Source organism: Oncorhynchus mykiss, unplaced genomic scaffold, assembly GCF_013265735.2.
Source record: "Oncorhynchus mykiss isolate Arlee unplaced genomic scaffold, USDA_OmykA_1.1 un_scaffold_140, whole genome shotgun sequence".
Classification (NCBI taxonomy): Eukaryota; Metazoa; Chordata; class Actinopteri; order Salmoniformes; family Salmonidae; genus Oncorhynchus; species Oncorhynchus mykiss.
In genome coordinates this window covers 922,501-939,029 of record NW_023493664.1, presented here as the reverse complement: position 1 = coordinate 939,029, position 16,529 = coordinate 922,501, and the positions used below count along the sequence as shown (strand labels likewise).

Here is a 16,529-nt window from a genome sequence, read left to right as displayed (position 1 = left end):
TTAGGTTACTGTCATTCATATTCACCCAGCTCAATGTAACAGGTTTAGGTTACTGTCATTCATATTCACCCAGTTCAATGTAACAGTGATAGGTTTAGGTTACTGTCATTCATATTCACCCAGCTCAATGTAACAGGTTTAGGTTACTGTCATTCATATTCACCCAGTTCAATGTAACAGTGACAGGTTTAGGTTACTGTCATTCATATTCACCCAGTTCAATGTAACAGGTTTAGGTTACTGTCATTCATATTCACCCAGCTCAATGTAACAGTGACAGGTTTAGGTTACTGTCATTCATATTCACCCAGCTCAATGTAACAGTGACAGGTTACTGTCATTCATATTCACCCAGTTCAATGTAACAGTGACAGGTTTAGGTTACTGTCATTCATATTCACCCAGCTCAATGTAACAGTGACAGGTTTAGGTTACTGTCATTCATATTCACCCAGTTCAATGTAACAGTGACAGGTTTAGGTTACTGTCATTCATATTCACCCAGCTCAATGTAACAGTGACAGGTTACTGTCATTCATATTCACCCAGCTCAATGTAACAGGTTTAGGTTACTGTCATTCATATTCACCCAGTTCAATGTAACAGTGACAGGTTTAGGTTACTGTCATTCATATTCACCCAGCTCAATGTGACAGTGATAGGTTTAGGTTACTGTCATTCATATTCACCCAGCTCAATGTAACAGGTTTAGGTTACTGTCATTCATATTCACCCAGTTCAATGTAACAGTGATAGGTTTAGGTTACTGTCATTCATATTCACCCAGCTCAATGTAACAGGTTTAGGTTACTGTCATTCATATTCACCCAGTTCAATGTAACAGTGACAGGTTTAGGTTACTGTCATTCATATTCACCCAGTTCAATGTAACAGGTTTAGGTTACTGTCATTCATATTCACCCAGCTCAATGTAACAGTGACAGGTTTAGGTTACTGTCATTCATATTCACCCAGCTCAATGTAACAGTGACAGGTTACTGTCATTCATATTCACCCAGTTCAATGTAACAGTGACAGGTTTAGGTTACTGTCATTCATATTCACCCAGCTCAATGTAACAGTGACAGGTTTAGGTTACTGTCATTCATATTCACCCAGCTCAATGTAACAGTGACAGGTTTAGGTTACTGTCATTCATATTCACCCAGCTCAATGTAACAGTGATTGGTTTAGGTTACTGTCATTCATATTCACCCAGCTCAATGTAACAGTGACAGGTTTAGGTTACTGTCATTCATATTCACCCAGCTCAATGTAACAGTGACAGGTTTAGGTTACTGTCATTCATATTCACCCAGCTCAATGTAACAGTGACAGGTTTAGGTTACTGTCATTTATATTCACCCTGCTCAATGTACCAGGTTTAGGTTACTGTCATTCATATTCACCCAGCTCAATGTAACAGTGATAGGTTTAGGTTACTGTCATTCATATTCACCCAGCTCAATGTAACAGTGACAGGTTTAGGTTACTGTCATTCATATTCACCCAGCTCAATGTAACAGTGACAGGTTTAGGTTACTGTCATTCATATTCACCCAGCTCAATGTAACAGTGACAGGTTTAGGTTACTGTCATTCATATTCACCCAGCTCAATGTAACAGTGACAGGTTTAGGTTACTGTCATTCATATTCACCCAGCTCAATGTAACAGTGACAGGTTTAGGTTACTGTCATTCATATTCACCCAGCTCAATGTAACAGTGACAGGTTTAGGTTACTGTCATTCATATTCACCCAGCTCAATGTAACAGTGACAGGTTTAGGTTACTGTCATTCATATTCACCCAGTTCAATGTAACAGTGACAGGTTTAGGTTACTGTCATTCATATTCACCCAGCTCAATGTAACAGTGACAGGTTTAGGTTACTGTCATTCATATTCACCCAGCTCAATGTAACAGTGACAGGTTTAGGTTACTGTCATTCATATTCACCCAGCTCAATGTAACAGTGACAGGTTACTGTCATTCATATTCACCCAGCTCAATGTAACAGTGACAGGTTTAGGTTACTGTCATTCATATTCACCCAGCTCAATGTAACAGTGATTGGTTTAGGTTACTGTCATTCATATTCACCCAGCTCAATGTAACAGTGACAGGTTTAGGTTACTGTCATTCATATTCACCCAGCTCAATGTAACAGTGATAGGTTTAGGTTACTGTCATTCATATTCACCCAGCTCAATGTAACAGTGACAGGTTTAGGTTACTGTCATTCATATTCACCCAGTTCAATGTAACAGTGACAGGTTTAGGTTACTGTCATTCATATTCACCCAGCTCAATGTAACAGTGACAGGTTTAGGTTACTGTCATTCATATTCACCCAGCTCAATGTAACAGTGACAGGTTTAGGTTACTGTCATTCATATTCACCCAGCTCAATGTAACAGTGACAGGCTTAGGTTACTGACATTCATATTCACCCAGCTCAATGTAACAGTGACAGGTTTAGGTTACTGACATTCATATTCACCCAGCTCAATGTGACAGGTTTAGGTTACTGTCATTCATATTCACCCAGCTCAATGTAACAGTGATTGGTTTAGGTTACTGTCATTCATATTCACCCAGCTCAATGTAACAGTGACAGGTTTAGGTTACTGTCATTCATATTCACCCAGCTCAATGTAACAGTGACAGGTTTAGGTTACTGTCATTCATATTCACCCAGCTCAATGTAACAGTGATAGGTTTAGGTTACTGTCATTCATATTCACCCAGTTCAATGTAACAGTGACAGGTTTAGGTTACTGTCATTCATATTCACCCAGCTCAATGTAACAGTGACAGGTTTAGGTTACTGTCATTCATATTCACCCAGCTCAATGTAACAGTGATTGGTTTAGGTTACTGTCATTCATATTCACCCAGTTCAATGTAACAGTGACAGGTTTAGGTTACTGTCATTCATATTCACCCAGTTCAATGTAACAGTGATTGGTTTAGGTTACTGTCATTCATATTCACCCAGCTCAATGTAACAGTGATTGGTTTAGGTTACTGTCATTCATATTCACCCAGCTCAATGTAACAGTGATAGGTTTAGGTTACTGTCATTCATATTCACCCAGTTCAATGTGACAGGTTTAGGTTACTGTCATTCATATTCACCCAGCTCAATGTAACAGTGACAGGTTTAGGTTACTGTCATTCATATTCACCCAGTTCAATGTAACAGTGATAGGTTTAGGTTACTGTCATTCATATTCACCCAGCTCAATGTAACAGTGACAGGTTTAGGTTACTGTCATTCATATTCACCCAGTTCAATGTAACAGTGACAGGTTTAGGTTACTGTCATTCATATTCCATTCACCCAGCTCAATGTAACAGTGACAGGTTTACATAATTTTCCCCTATACCCATCATGAGGTTGCTACAACCTAGCGTACGAATGAAAAGTTTATTACGAAGGAGCACACAGGTCGAGAGACACAAAAATGAAGGAGATAGTGACACGTACAATATCGCCTTGAAAAGTCTTGCCTGCATCTAGCTGTTCTAGGGTGTGATCATTAGTCCAGACTCTTGCCTTCATCTAGCTGTTCTAGGGGTGTGATCATTATTCCAGACTCTTGCCTGCATCTAGCTGTTCTAGGGGTGTGATCATTAGTCCAGGCTCTTGCCTGCATCTAGCTGTTCTAGGGGTGTGATCATTAGTCCAGACTCTTGCCTTCATCTAGCTGTTCTAGGGTGTGGTCATTAGTCCAGACTCTTGCCTGCATCTAGCTGTTCTAGGGTGTGATCATTATTCCAGACTCTTGCCTGCATCTAGCTGTTCTAGGGTGTGGTCATTAGTCCAGGCTCTTGCCTTCATCTAGCTGTTCTAGGGTGTGATCATTAGTCCAGACTCTTGCCTGCATCTAGCTGTTCTAGGGGTGTGATCATAATGTCCAAACACGTGCAAACGAGAGTTTCAAATCTTCGTACCATAACCGCTGCACACAGTCAAAATCGTTATCAATGTCACCATATTGGCTAACGTCATAGTTAACATCGTTATCAATGTCACCATATTGGCTAACGTCATAGTTAACATCGTTATCAATGTCACCATATTGGCTAACGTCATAGTTAACATCGTTATCAATGTCACCATATTGGCTAACGTCATAGTTAACATCGTTATCAATGTCACCATATTGGCTAACGTCATAGTTAACATCGTTATCAATGTCACCATATTGGCTAACGTCATAGTTAACATCGTTATCAATGTCACCATATTGGCTAACGTCATAGTTAACATCGTTATCAATGTCACCATATTGGCTAACGTCATATCAATGTCACCATATTGGCTAACGTCATAGTTAACATCGTTATCAAGGTCACTATATTGGCTAACGTCATAGTTAACATCGTTATCAATGTCACCATATTGGCTAACGTCATATCAATGTCACCATATTGGCTAACGTCATAGTTAACATCGTTATCAATGTCACCATATTGGCTAACGTCATAGTTAACATCGCTCTCTAGAACTAATGAGTTCGTATAATAATACAACGGAATATAGCTCTCTGCAGATTCTCAAGTGGAATAAATTAATTTGTTCAGAACTATTCAACTAATGTCTCTCTCTCTCTCTCTTTGAGTCAACTACTTACCACATTTTAATGCATTGCAGTGCTAGCTAGCTGTAGTTTTATTGCATTCAGTACTAGATTCATCATGTTATACACTGCAGTGCTAGCTAGCTGTAGTTTATTGCATTCAGTACTAGATTCATCATGTTATACACTGCAGTGCTAGCTTGCTGTAGTTTTATTGCATTCAGTACTAGATTCATTCTCTGATCCTTTGATTGGGTGGACAACATGTCAGTTCCGTGGCGCTACCTTACAGAGTGCTGTTGAGGCTACTGTAGACCTTCTTTGCAAAACAGTTTTAATCAGTTATTTGGTGACGTGAATATATTTACTATTGTTTTTTTTCTGAACTTTAAAAAAAGAAAACGTGTTTCATTTTCTATTTTTCGGAAATTCACTGAGTAGGATGGTCTTAGGAGCTACTCTACTGGTTTACACACCTACTCAGGCGCTTGTGGTTGGAGCACGTCTGAATTTGTCTTTAGAGTCATTAATACACCTGTTTGTGTGTGTGTGTGTGTGTGCCAGTTTAGGATGTGTTGGTTTTGAGTGGTGTGTTATTTGGAGAACTGGCCGTGTGTGTGTGTGTGTGTGTGTGTGTGTGTGTGTGTGTGTGTTATTTAGAGAACTGGCTGTGTGTCATTTAGATTGCTGGGTGTGCACAGATTTACAAAGCACAGAGGTGTGTGTGTGTGTGGCAGGTTTAATACACTGATTTAGCTGCAGGAAGACTTGGGGAAACACGTCTCCACATCCCTCAGGGGACCACAGATCACCATCAGACACACACACACACACACTAACCCCGAGGCTTGGCTGCGTTGTCTTCAGGGATTCAAAAGGTCAAATAGTTGGTGACCTGTACAGTGTGAGGTGTTAAATGGAACTGTGTTTTGTGCATACCCATGAGACACACTCGGAGAGTGGGCTCAGGGCCACGGGGCCTTTACCCTCGGAGAGTAGGCTCAGGGCCTTTACCCTCGGAGAGTAGGCTCAGGGCCTTTACCCTCGGAGAGTAGGCTCAGGGCCTTTACCCTCGGAGAGTAGGCTCAGGGCCTTTACCCTCGGAGAGTGGGCTCAGGGCCTTTACCCTCGGAGAGTGGGCCCAGGGCCTTTACCCTCGGAGAGTGGGCCCAGGGCCTTTACCCTCGGAGAGTGGGCTCAGGGCCTTTACCCTCGGAGAGTGGGCTCAGGGCCTTTACCCTCGGAGAGTGGGCTCAGGGCCTTTACCCTCGGAGAGTGGGCTCAGGGCCTTTACCCTCGGAGAGTGGGCTCAGGGCCTTTACCCTCGGAGAGTGGGCTCAGGGCCTTTACCCTCGGAGAGTGGGCTCAGGGCCGCGGGGCGTCTACCCTCGGAGAGTGGGCTCAGGGCCGCGGGGCGTCTACCCTCGGAGTGTGGGCTCAGGGCCGCGGGGCGTCTACCCTCGGAGTGTGGGCTCAGGGCCGCGGGGCTTTTACCCTCGGAGAGTGGGCTCAGGGCCGCGGGGCGTCTACCCTCGGAGAGTGGGCTCAGGGCCGCGGGGCGTCTACCCTCGGAGAGTGGGCTCAGGGCCGCGGGGCGTCTACCCTCGGAGAGTGGGCTCAGGGCCGCGGGGCGTCTACCCTCGGAGAGTGGGCTCAGGGCCGCGGGGCGTCTACCCTCGGAGAGTGGGCTCAGGGCCGCGGGGCGTCTACCCTCGGAGAGTGGGCTCAGGGCCGCGGGGCTTTTTTTTCTCCTGTTTTTGTCCTTTTTAGTGTTTTGATCTTGTTCATCCAGGCCTCTGGGATGTATTCTGGATGGGTGTGATGATGTCATAATCGGTCGACCTCTAGTATGATGTCAGTCTGTATTGACTACTGTATGTGTCTGTGTGTCTCGTCTCAATAAAGCTTCAAAGTCTCCGTATCTCATCCCTCCAGGTGATGCCTTCCCAGCAGCCTCCAGTCCCTTCCTGCCGGGCTATTCCGGCCCCTCCCCCCTAACCTCTGACCCAGCCTACAGATCACCCAATCAGATGGCTCAGCTCTGGGCCTCACACGCTGCCGCCCACGAAGGTAACGGACTGTTTCAAACTGTCCTTCATGTTCTGTCAGTGTTCTATCTGCGTTCCTATCTGCTCACTTCACTACTGCCCCCTCTCTATCCTTCCTCCTGTCCTCTCTCTCTCTCCTCGTCCCTCATCTCTCTCTCCTCGTCCCTCATCTCTCTCCTGCCCCACTTCTATCCCTCCTCCTGTCCTCTTTCCTGGAGGGAAGACAGGCACATCTCGCTCTCTCTCTCTCTCTCTCTCTCTCGCGCTCTCTTAGGCAGAGTAGGTCAACCGTGTGTCTACAGGTCAGAGGTCAGTAGTAGGGCTATCCATTCCTGGGGTTCCCACCGCCTAAGGAGTGCAGGTATTTGCTCTGTCCCAGCACCGACCCAACTGATGTGTGTTGTTGCTCTTCCAGGCTACGCCCCTCTCCCAGGCGGTCTGTACCCCAGCCCCTACCACCTCCCCCTGGGTAACCTGGAGCCTCCTCCCCCCTCGCTGGGCTTGGCTCAGCACCACCACCTCTACAACGCACCACACCAAGGTCAGTACACACGACCACTTCTAGACCACACTATGAGCCCCAAAATATTCAGTCTCTTCAGACCGTACTGCCTTCTAGACCACACTACAAGCCCCAAAATATTCAGTCTCTTCAAACCATACTGCCTTCTAGACCACACTACGAGCCCCAAAATATTCAGTCTCTTCAAACCATACTGCCTTCAGACTGAAATACGGTCTCATTTCAGTCTCTTCAGACCATACCGCCTTCAGACTGAAATACGGTCTCATTTCAGTCTCTTCAATTCATACTGCCTTCAGACTGAAATACGGTCTCATTTCAGTCTCTTCAAACCATACTGCCTTCAGACTGAAATACGGTCTCATTTCAGTCTCTTCAGACCATACCGCCTTCAGACTGAAATACGGTCTCATTTCAGTCTCTTCAGACCATACTGCCTTCAGATCAAAGTATTGATTTGTAATAGACGGTCTGAGCCCCAATAAAAAGGCCTTATTGGTCGTTGATTACATCACCTCTCCCACGTGGTGGGGACACAAACAAATGTGGATCAATTGGGGTCTCGGGACCAGCGCGGCGTCTCGGGACCAGCGCGGCGTCTCGGGACCAGCGCGGCGTCTCGGGACCAACGCGGCGTCTCGGGACCAACGCGGCGTCTCGGGACCAACGCGGCGTCTCGGGACCAACGCGGCGTCTGTGTTCTGATGGATAATAAATTATTTTATTTCACCTTTATTTAACCAGGTAGGCTAGTTGAGAACACCTTTATTTAACCAGGTAGGCCAGTTGAGAACACCTTTATTTAACCAGGTAGGCCAGTTGAGAACACCTTTATTTAACCAGGTAGGCTAGTTGAGAACACCTTTATTTAACCAGGTAGGCTAGTTGAGAACAAGTTCTCATTTACAACTGCGACCTGGCCAAGATAAAGCATAGCAGTGTGACACAGACAACAACAACAGAGTTACACACAAACAAACGTACAGTCAATAACACTAATGAAAAGTCTATGTACGGTGTGTGCAAATGTAGAAGAGTAGGGTGGTAAGAGAATAAATAGGTCATGGAGGCGAAATAATTACAGTTTAGCATTAACACTGGAGTGAGAGATGTGCAGATGATGTGCAAGTAGAGATACTGGGGAGCAAAAGAACAAGAGGATAAATAACAATATGGGGATGAGGTAGTTGGGTGGGCTATTTACAGATGGGCTGTGTACAGGTACAGTGATCTGTGAGCTGCTCTGACAGCTGGTGCTTAAAGTTAGAGAGGGAGATATGAGACTCCAGCTTTAGAGATTTTTGCAATTTTTCCCAGTCATTGGCAGCAGAGAACTGGAAGGAAAGGCGGCCAAAGGAAGTGTTGGCTTTGGGGATAACCAGTGAGATATACCTGAAACACTATACTCAGCAAATTGATGGATGAGGTGATGGTGTTGTTGTTGAAGGATGAGGTGATGGTGTTGTTGTTGAAGGATGAGGTGATGGTGTTGTTGTTGAAGGATGAGGTGATGGTGTTGTTGTTGAAGGATGAGGTGATGGTGTTGTTGTTGAAGGATGAGGTGATGGTGTTGTTGTTGAAGGATGAGGTGATGGTGTTGTTGTTGAAGGAGGAGGTGATGGTGTTGTTGGAGGAGGAGGTGATGGTGTTGTTGGAGGAGGAGGTGATGGTGTTGTTGGAGGAGGAGGTGATGGTGTTGTTGGAGGAGGAGGTGATGGTGCTGGAGGAGGAGGTGATGTTGTTGGAGGAGGAGGTGATGGTGTTGTTGGAGGAGGAGGTGATGGTGTTGTTGGAGGAGGAGGTGATGGTGTTGTTGGAGGAGGAGGTGATGGTGTTGTTGGAGGAGGAGGAGGTGATGGTGTTGTTGGAGGAGGAGGAGGTGATGGTGTTGTTGTTGGAGGAGGAGGTGATGGTGTTGTTGTTGGAGGATGAGGTGATGGTGTTGTTGTTGTTGGAGGATGAGGTGTTGTTGTTGTTGTTGGAGGATGAGGTGATGGTGTTGTTGTTGGAGGATGAGGTGATGGTGTTGTTGTTGGAGGATGAGGTGATGGTGTTGTTGGAGGATGAGGTGATTGTGTTGTTGTTGGAGGATGAAGTGATCTGATGGTGTTGGAGGATGAAGTGATCTGATGGTGTTGGAGGATGAAGTGATCTGATGGTGTTGGAGGATGAAGTGATCTGATGGTGTTGGTGGTGTTGTTGGTGTTTGTGTTCCAGAGAGGTTCTTCCTGCCGGTGTCGTTACCCCAGCCGCCTCTCCAACCCTCCTCCATCCCCCCCAGTTCCACCCCCCAGAGTAGCTCCCGGGAGGGGGGCAGGGACCGAGACATACCCTACCGCGAGGAGAGGGAGAGAGAGGAGCCTCAGGAGGGGGGCAGGGACCGAGACAGACTCTACCGTGTGGCGAGGGAGAGAGAGAAGCCTCAGGAGGGGGGCAGAGACATACCCTACCGCGAGGAGAGGGAGAGAGAGGAGCCTCAGGAGGGGGGCAGGGACCGAGACAGACTCTACCACGAGGAGAGAGAGAAGCCTCAGGAGAGGGGCAGAGACAGACTCTACCGCGAGGAGAGAGAGGAGCCTCAGGAGGGGGGCAGAAACAGACTCTACCGCGAGGAGAGAGAGCGAGGCGAGAGGGAGCGGTCGAGAGAGGAGCCTCGTCCATACAGTGTGGTAGATCTGACACAGGATGGGAGGAGTAGAGAGAGAGAACGCCACAGAGAACGAGAGACGGAGCGTGACAGAGACCGAGAGAGAGAAAGAGAGGTTCTCCTCCACCACCCCTCTGCTTCTCGACCCCCCCAGGGCTCCTCCTCTTCTGGGCGTTACCCAGAGACTGATGACACACCCACTCGCTCCCCTAACCCCAGCCCCCACACACACACAGACAGGCTGAGGAAGACTGAATCTACCTACAGCGGTGGACTCCTCCCTGGCCCCGCCTACCCTGCACACCGGGAGCCTATCAGGGAACAGCGTGTGAGCGCGCCCACTTACGTGCCTTCTGTGGAGGTCTATGATGAGCAGATCGGCCCGATCCAGATCGCATCGCAGGCCAGGGACAAACAGGACAAACTGAGAGAAAGAGAGAGAGAAAGAGAGAGAGAAAGAGAGAGGGAGAGGTTTCCCGAAAAGACTCTATCGGACCGTCGCGCTTCTCTTCCTGGTGATTTGTCCAATCAGAGAGAGCGGGAGGAGGGCTCTGTGATCTGCTCCAACGGTTCGGCGCTGAAACGAGACGGTTACGTCAGCCAATCAGGGTTCAGCCCGGACCCCAGGGACACGCCAAAACATGCCATCCGATTGGGCTTGGAGCGGGTGGGGGAAGGGCCTAAATGGAACCCCATCAGCCCATTGGCCAACTACGCCACCAGTCATATGGCAGCTCTGGCCTCCCAGCACGGACACGCACACTCCACACAGCAGGCACGCACACACACTCATCCCTCACACAACAACCAGCCGGAACTCAACAGACCCCCTTCCAACCCCCACACACCCCAACACAGACACACACATTCCCCCCACCCTCCGCCCCAACCCCAGAGGGGAGAGGAGGGACAGGGGCGCTACTTGGACACCTCAGCCCTGTACCGCCCAGTGGGGGGGATGAGAGGGGGGTCTGAGGGGGGAGCAGACGGAGGAGAGGTGTCGGCCATGCAGAGTCTGATCAAATACAGCGGGACCTTCCCACCTGAACGCCAGGGGTCCTCCAGGCAGAACACGGACAACCAAGCCGCGTTCGGAGGGCTGGCGTTCATGAGGCTGGAGGGAGGAGGAGGAGGAGGAGGAGCGGGGGCGAGGCTGATGAAGAGAGAGCTGGAGCGTCCCGACAGCTCTCGGTCGTTGGGACGCGGCGAAGGGGCGGGGCCAGGCGAGGGTGGGGGAGAGGTCCGTCACCCTCCTGTTGGGATAGCTGTGGCAGTGGCCAGACAGAGCAATACAGACTCCCAGAGACCTCTACTACTGCACGCAGGGGTTAAAGGTGAGACTATTTATTTATATCTTATAGCAAGGGGGCAACTGTGGTTCAGATATGGGGGGGGACAACTGTTCAGATATGGGGGGGGGGGGGGGGGGGGACAAACAGTTTTGTTTTGACATTTTAAGACAGTTCCTACAATTCTACAGTTTTTTTTCACACGCCAAATTTTTTGGCACAAATTTGTTTACATCCCTGTTAGTGAGCATTTCTCCTTTGCCAAGATAATCCATCCACCTGACAGGTATGTCATATCAAGAAGGTGATTAAACAGCATGATTGTTACACAGGTGCACCTTGTGCTGGGGACAATAAAAGGCCACTAAAATGTGAAGTTGCCACAAAAATGCCACGGATTTTCTTAAGTTTGTATTTAATTTGTTAAAAATGGTCTTATGTTTATTTATATATATATATATATATATATATATATATATATATATGTAAAACACAAGATTTTTTTTATATATATATTTTTATTTTTGTTACTTGTATCCCTTTTTCTCCACAATTTCTGGTATCCAATTGGTCGTCCAACAGATGCATATCTGTATTCCCAGTCATGTGAAATCCATAGATTAATTAATTAAAATATCCATAGATTAATTAATTAAAATATCCATAAATTAATTAATTTAAATATCCATAGATTAATTGATTTAAATATCCATAGATTAATTAATTTAAATATCCATAGATTAATTAATTTAAATATCCATAAATTAATTAATTTAAATATCCATAGATTAATTGATTTAAATATCCATAGATTAATTAATTTAAATATCCATAGATTAATTAATTTAAATATCCATAGATTAATTAATTTAAATATCCATAGATTAATTAATTTAAATATCCATATATTAATTAATTTAAATATCCATAGATTAATGAATTTAAATATCCATAGATTAATTAATTTAAATATCCATAGATTAATGAATTTAAATTGACCTATTTCCGTATGAACTGTAAGTCGGTCAAATCGTAGAAATTTGTTTGCGTTTTACGTTCCGTATATTTTAATATACCAGATATCACCAAATCTACTGTTGTTGAAGCAGTGCATTATGGGTCACTATGTTCTATTCTGTCGTCCAAACAGACGAGGAGCGGGGGGACGAGCGAGCCCGTCACCGTGGTGATAGACTGGGGTGCCTGGAGCGTGAGCAGGAGAAGTTGCTCAGGTTAGGGGGCGTGACTAACGGCTCACCTGTGAAAGACTGCAGTGGAGGCAGTCTGTCACCTTTTCTGACCTGCAACCTGTTAGGAAACTGTAGTGGTTAGATATATAACCTGTTAGGAAACTGTAGTGGTTAGATATATAACCTGTTAGGAAACTGTAGTGGTTAGATATATAACCTGTTAGGAAACTGTAGTGGTTAGATATATAACCTGTTAGGAAACTGTAGTGGTTAGATATATAACCTGTTAGGAAACTGTAGTGGTTAGATATATAACCTGTTAGGAAACTGTAGTGGTTAGAGATATATAACCTGTTAGGAAACTGTAGTGGTTAGAGATATATAACCTGTTAGGAAACTGTAGTGGTTAGATATATAACCTGTTAGGAAACTGTAGTGGTTAGATATATAACCTGTTAGGAAACTGTAGTGGTTAGATATATAACCTGTTAGGAAACTGTAGTGGTTAGATATATAACCTGTTAGGAAACTGTAGTGGTTAGAGATATATAACCTGTTAGGAAACTGTAGTGGTTAGATATATAACCTGTTAGGAAACTGTAGTGGTTAGATATATAACCTGTTAGGAAACTGTAGTGGTTAGATATATAACCTGTTAGGAAACTGTAGTGGTTAGATATATAACCTGTTAGGAAACTGTAGTGGTTAGAGATATAACCTGTTAGCTTGATTCCCTGGTTGGGTTGATTCCCTGGTTGGGTTAGGGGTTGATTCCCGGGTGGGGTTAGGGGTTGATTCCCGGGTGGGGTTAGGGGTTGATTCCCTGGTTAGGGGTTGATTCCCTGGTTGGGTTGATTCCCTGGTGGGGTTAGGGGTTGATTCCCTGGTTGGGTTAGGGGTTGATTCCCTGGTTGGGTTAGGGGTTGATTCCCTGGTTGGGTTAGGGGTTGATTCCCGGGTGGGGTTAGGGGTTGATTCCCGGGTGGGGTTGGGGGTTGATTCCCGGTGGGGTTGGGGGTTGATTCCCTGGTTAGGGGTTGATTCCCTGGTTAGGGGTTGATTCTCTGATTGGGTTAGCTTGATTCCCTGGTTGGGTTAGGGGTTAGCTTGATTCCCTGGTTGGGTTAGGGGTTAGATTGATTCCCTGGTTGGGTTAGCTTGATTCCCTGGTTAGGGGTTGATTCCCTGGTTGGGTTAGCTTGATACCCTGATTGGGTTAGCTTGATTCCCTGGTTAAGGGTTGATTCCCTGGTTGGGTTAGCTTGATACCCTGATTGGGTTAGCTTGATTCCCTGGTTAGGGGTTGATTTCCTGGTTGGGTTAGGGGTTGATTCCCTGGTTGGGTTAGGGGTTGATTCCCTGGTTGGGTTAGGGGTTGATTCCCTGGTTGGGTTAGGGGTTGGTTCCCTGGTTAGGGGTTGATTCCCTGGTTGGGTTAGGGGTTGGTTCCCTGGTTGGGTTAGGAGTTGGTTCCCTGGTTGGGTTAGGGGTTGATTCCCTGGTTGGGTTAGGGGTTGATTCCCTGGTTGGGTTAGGGGTTGATTCCCTGGTTGGGTTAGGGGTTGATTCCCTGGTTGGGTTAGGGGTTGGTTCCCTGGTTGGGTTAGGGGTTGATTCCCTGGTTGTGTTTGCTTGATTCCCTAGTGGTGTTGGGGGTGAATTCCCTGGTTGGGTTAGGGGGTGGATTCCCTGGTTGGGTTAGGGGTTGATTCCCTGGTTGGGTTAGGGGTTGATTCCCTGGTTGGGTTAGGGGTTGATTACCTGGTTGGGTTAGGGGTTGATTCCCTGGTTAGGGGTTGATTCCCTGGTTGGGTTAGGGGTTGATTCCCTGGTTAGCGGTTGATTCCCTGGTTAGCGGTTGATTCCCTGTTTATGGGTTGATTCCCTGGTTGGGTTAGGGGTTGATTCCCTGTTTATGGGTTGATTCCCTGGTTGGGTTAGGGGTTGATTCCCTGGTTAGCGGTTGATTCCCTGTTTATGGGTTGATTCCCTGGTTGGGTTAGGGGTTGATTCCCTGTTTATGGGTTGATTCCCTGGTTGGGTTAGGGGTTGATTCCCTGGTTAGCGGTTGATTCCCTGATTAGGGGTTGATTCCCTGGTTGGGTTAGGGGTTGATTCCCTAGTTAGCGGTTGATTCCCTGGTTAGGGGTTGATTCCCTGGTTGTGTTGATTCTCTTGTTCCTGAAGTGTGTGCAGTATATCACTCCATATCAAGGATGGATATAAAGAGTGTTATGAATTAATGTTTTTGTGTGTGTGTGTGTGTGTGTGTGTGTGTGTGTGTGTGTGTGTGTGTGTGTGTGTGTGTGTGTGTGTGTGTGGTGTGATCAGAGAGAGTAAGGAGCTGGCAGAGTTCACCCAGATGCACCCTCCCTTGGTGTCCAGCGCCCTGACCTCTAACCTCATGACCTCCAACCTCATGGTGACTGGAGGCTCCTCCCGCTGGCCCCACGACCCCTCCCCCCTGACCTCTCACCCCTGGATGCCCCGCCAAGGAGCACCGCCCATCTGGCTGTCAGGATCCCCCTACGGTACACACCCACTATACCCACTACACACCCGCTATACCCTCTATAACCACTATGCCCACTACACACACACTACACACCCACTATATCCACTATACCCACTACACACACACACACAATATACCCACTATACCCACACTATTTCCACTATATCCACACTATACCCACTACACACACACTATACCCACTACACACACACACTATATCCACTACACACACACACACACACACACTATACCACCACACATTGTACCCACTACACACACACTATACCCACTATATCCACTATACCCACCTCGCACATTGTACCCACTTTACCCACTACACACACACTATACCCACTATACCCACACTATTTACACTATATCCACACTATACTCACTACACACACACACACACACATTATTTCCACTATATCCACACTATACCCACTATTTCCACTATATCCACACTATACCCACTATACCCACACTATATCCACTATATCCACACACATACTATATCCACTATACCCACACACACACACTATACACACTATACCCACTATATCCACTATACGCACTATATCCACAATATCCACACACACACACACACGCACACTATACACACTATATCCACTTTCCCCACTACACACACACTATATCACACACACACACACATACACACTATACCCACTATATCCACTACACACATACACACTATACCCACCTCACACATTGTACCCACTTTACCCACTACACACACACTATACCCACTACACACACACTATACCCACTATATCCACTATACCCACCTCACACATTGTACCCACTTTATCCACTACACACACACTTTACCAACTACACACACACTATACCCACTATATCCACAATACCCACCTCGCACATTGTACCCACTTTACCCACTACACTCACACACACACATTATTTCCACTATATCCACACTATACCCACTATATCCACACTATTTCCACTATATCCACACTATACCCACAATATCCACACTATTTCCACTATATCCACACTATACCCACTACACACACACACACATTATTTCCACTATATCCACACTATACCCACTATATCCACACTATTTCCACTATATCCACACACATACAATATCCATTATACCCACTATATCCACACACACTATACACACTATATACACTATACCCACTATATCCACTATACCCACTATATCCATACACACTATATCCACTATACCCACTATATCCACTATACCCACTATATCCACTATTTCCACTATATCCACTATACCCACTATATCCACTATTTACACTATATCCACTATTTACACTATACATACTATATCCACTACATACCAACTATACCCACTACACACACTATACCCACTACACACACACTATATCCACTACACACACACACATTATTTCCACTATATCCACACTATACCCACACATACTATATCCACCACACACACACTATACCCACACACACACACTATACCCACACACACACACACACACACTATACCCACTATACACACACACACACACACTATACCCACACTATACCCACACACACACACTATACCCACAATACACACACACACTATATCCACCACACGCACACACACTATACACACACACTATACCCACTATACCCACTACACACCCACTATACCCACTATATCCACACACTATACCCACTATATCCACTCACCCACTATACCCA

The 16,529-nt window shown here is 46.1% G+C and overlaps 1 protein-coding gene across 9 annotated transcripts in view; it reads left to right on the top strand.

The window, feature by feature from the left end:
- The window catches only part of LOC110516334 (trinucleotide repeat-containing gene 18 protein), a 103,118-nt gene that overhangs the window by 19,450 nt on the left and 67,139 nt on the right, over positions 1-16,529 (top strand). For 8 of the 9 annotated variants that reach the window (XR_005041776.1, XM_036972319.1, XM_036972320.1 and 5 more), the window contains exons 3-7: positions 6,525-6,659; positions 7,053-7,178; positions 9,378-11,141; positions 12,247-12,328; positions 14,618-14,817. Coding sequence is in view for 8 of the 9 variants with exons in the window: in XM_036972319.1 (XP_036828214.1) it covers positions 6,525-6,659; positions 7,053-7,178; positions 9,378-11,141; positions 12,247-12,328; positions 14,618-14,817 (2,307 nt within the window). In the remaining variant the exon portion in view is untranslated. The remainder of the gene's footprint in view (positions 1-6,524; positions 6,660-7,052; positions 7,179-9,377; positions 11,142-12,246; positions 12,329-14,617; positions 14,818-16,529) is intronic. The other variant, XM_036972321.1, reaches the window with a different exon arrangement.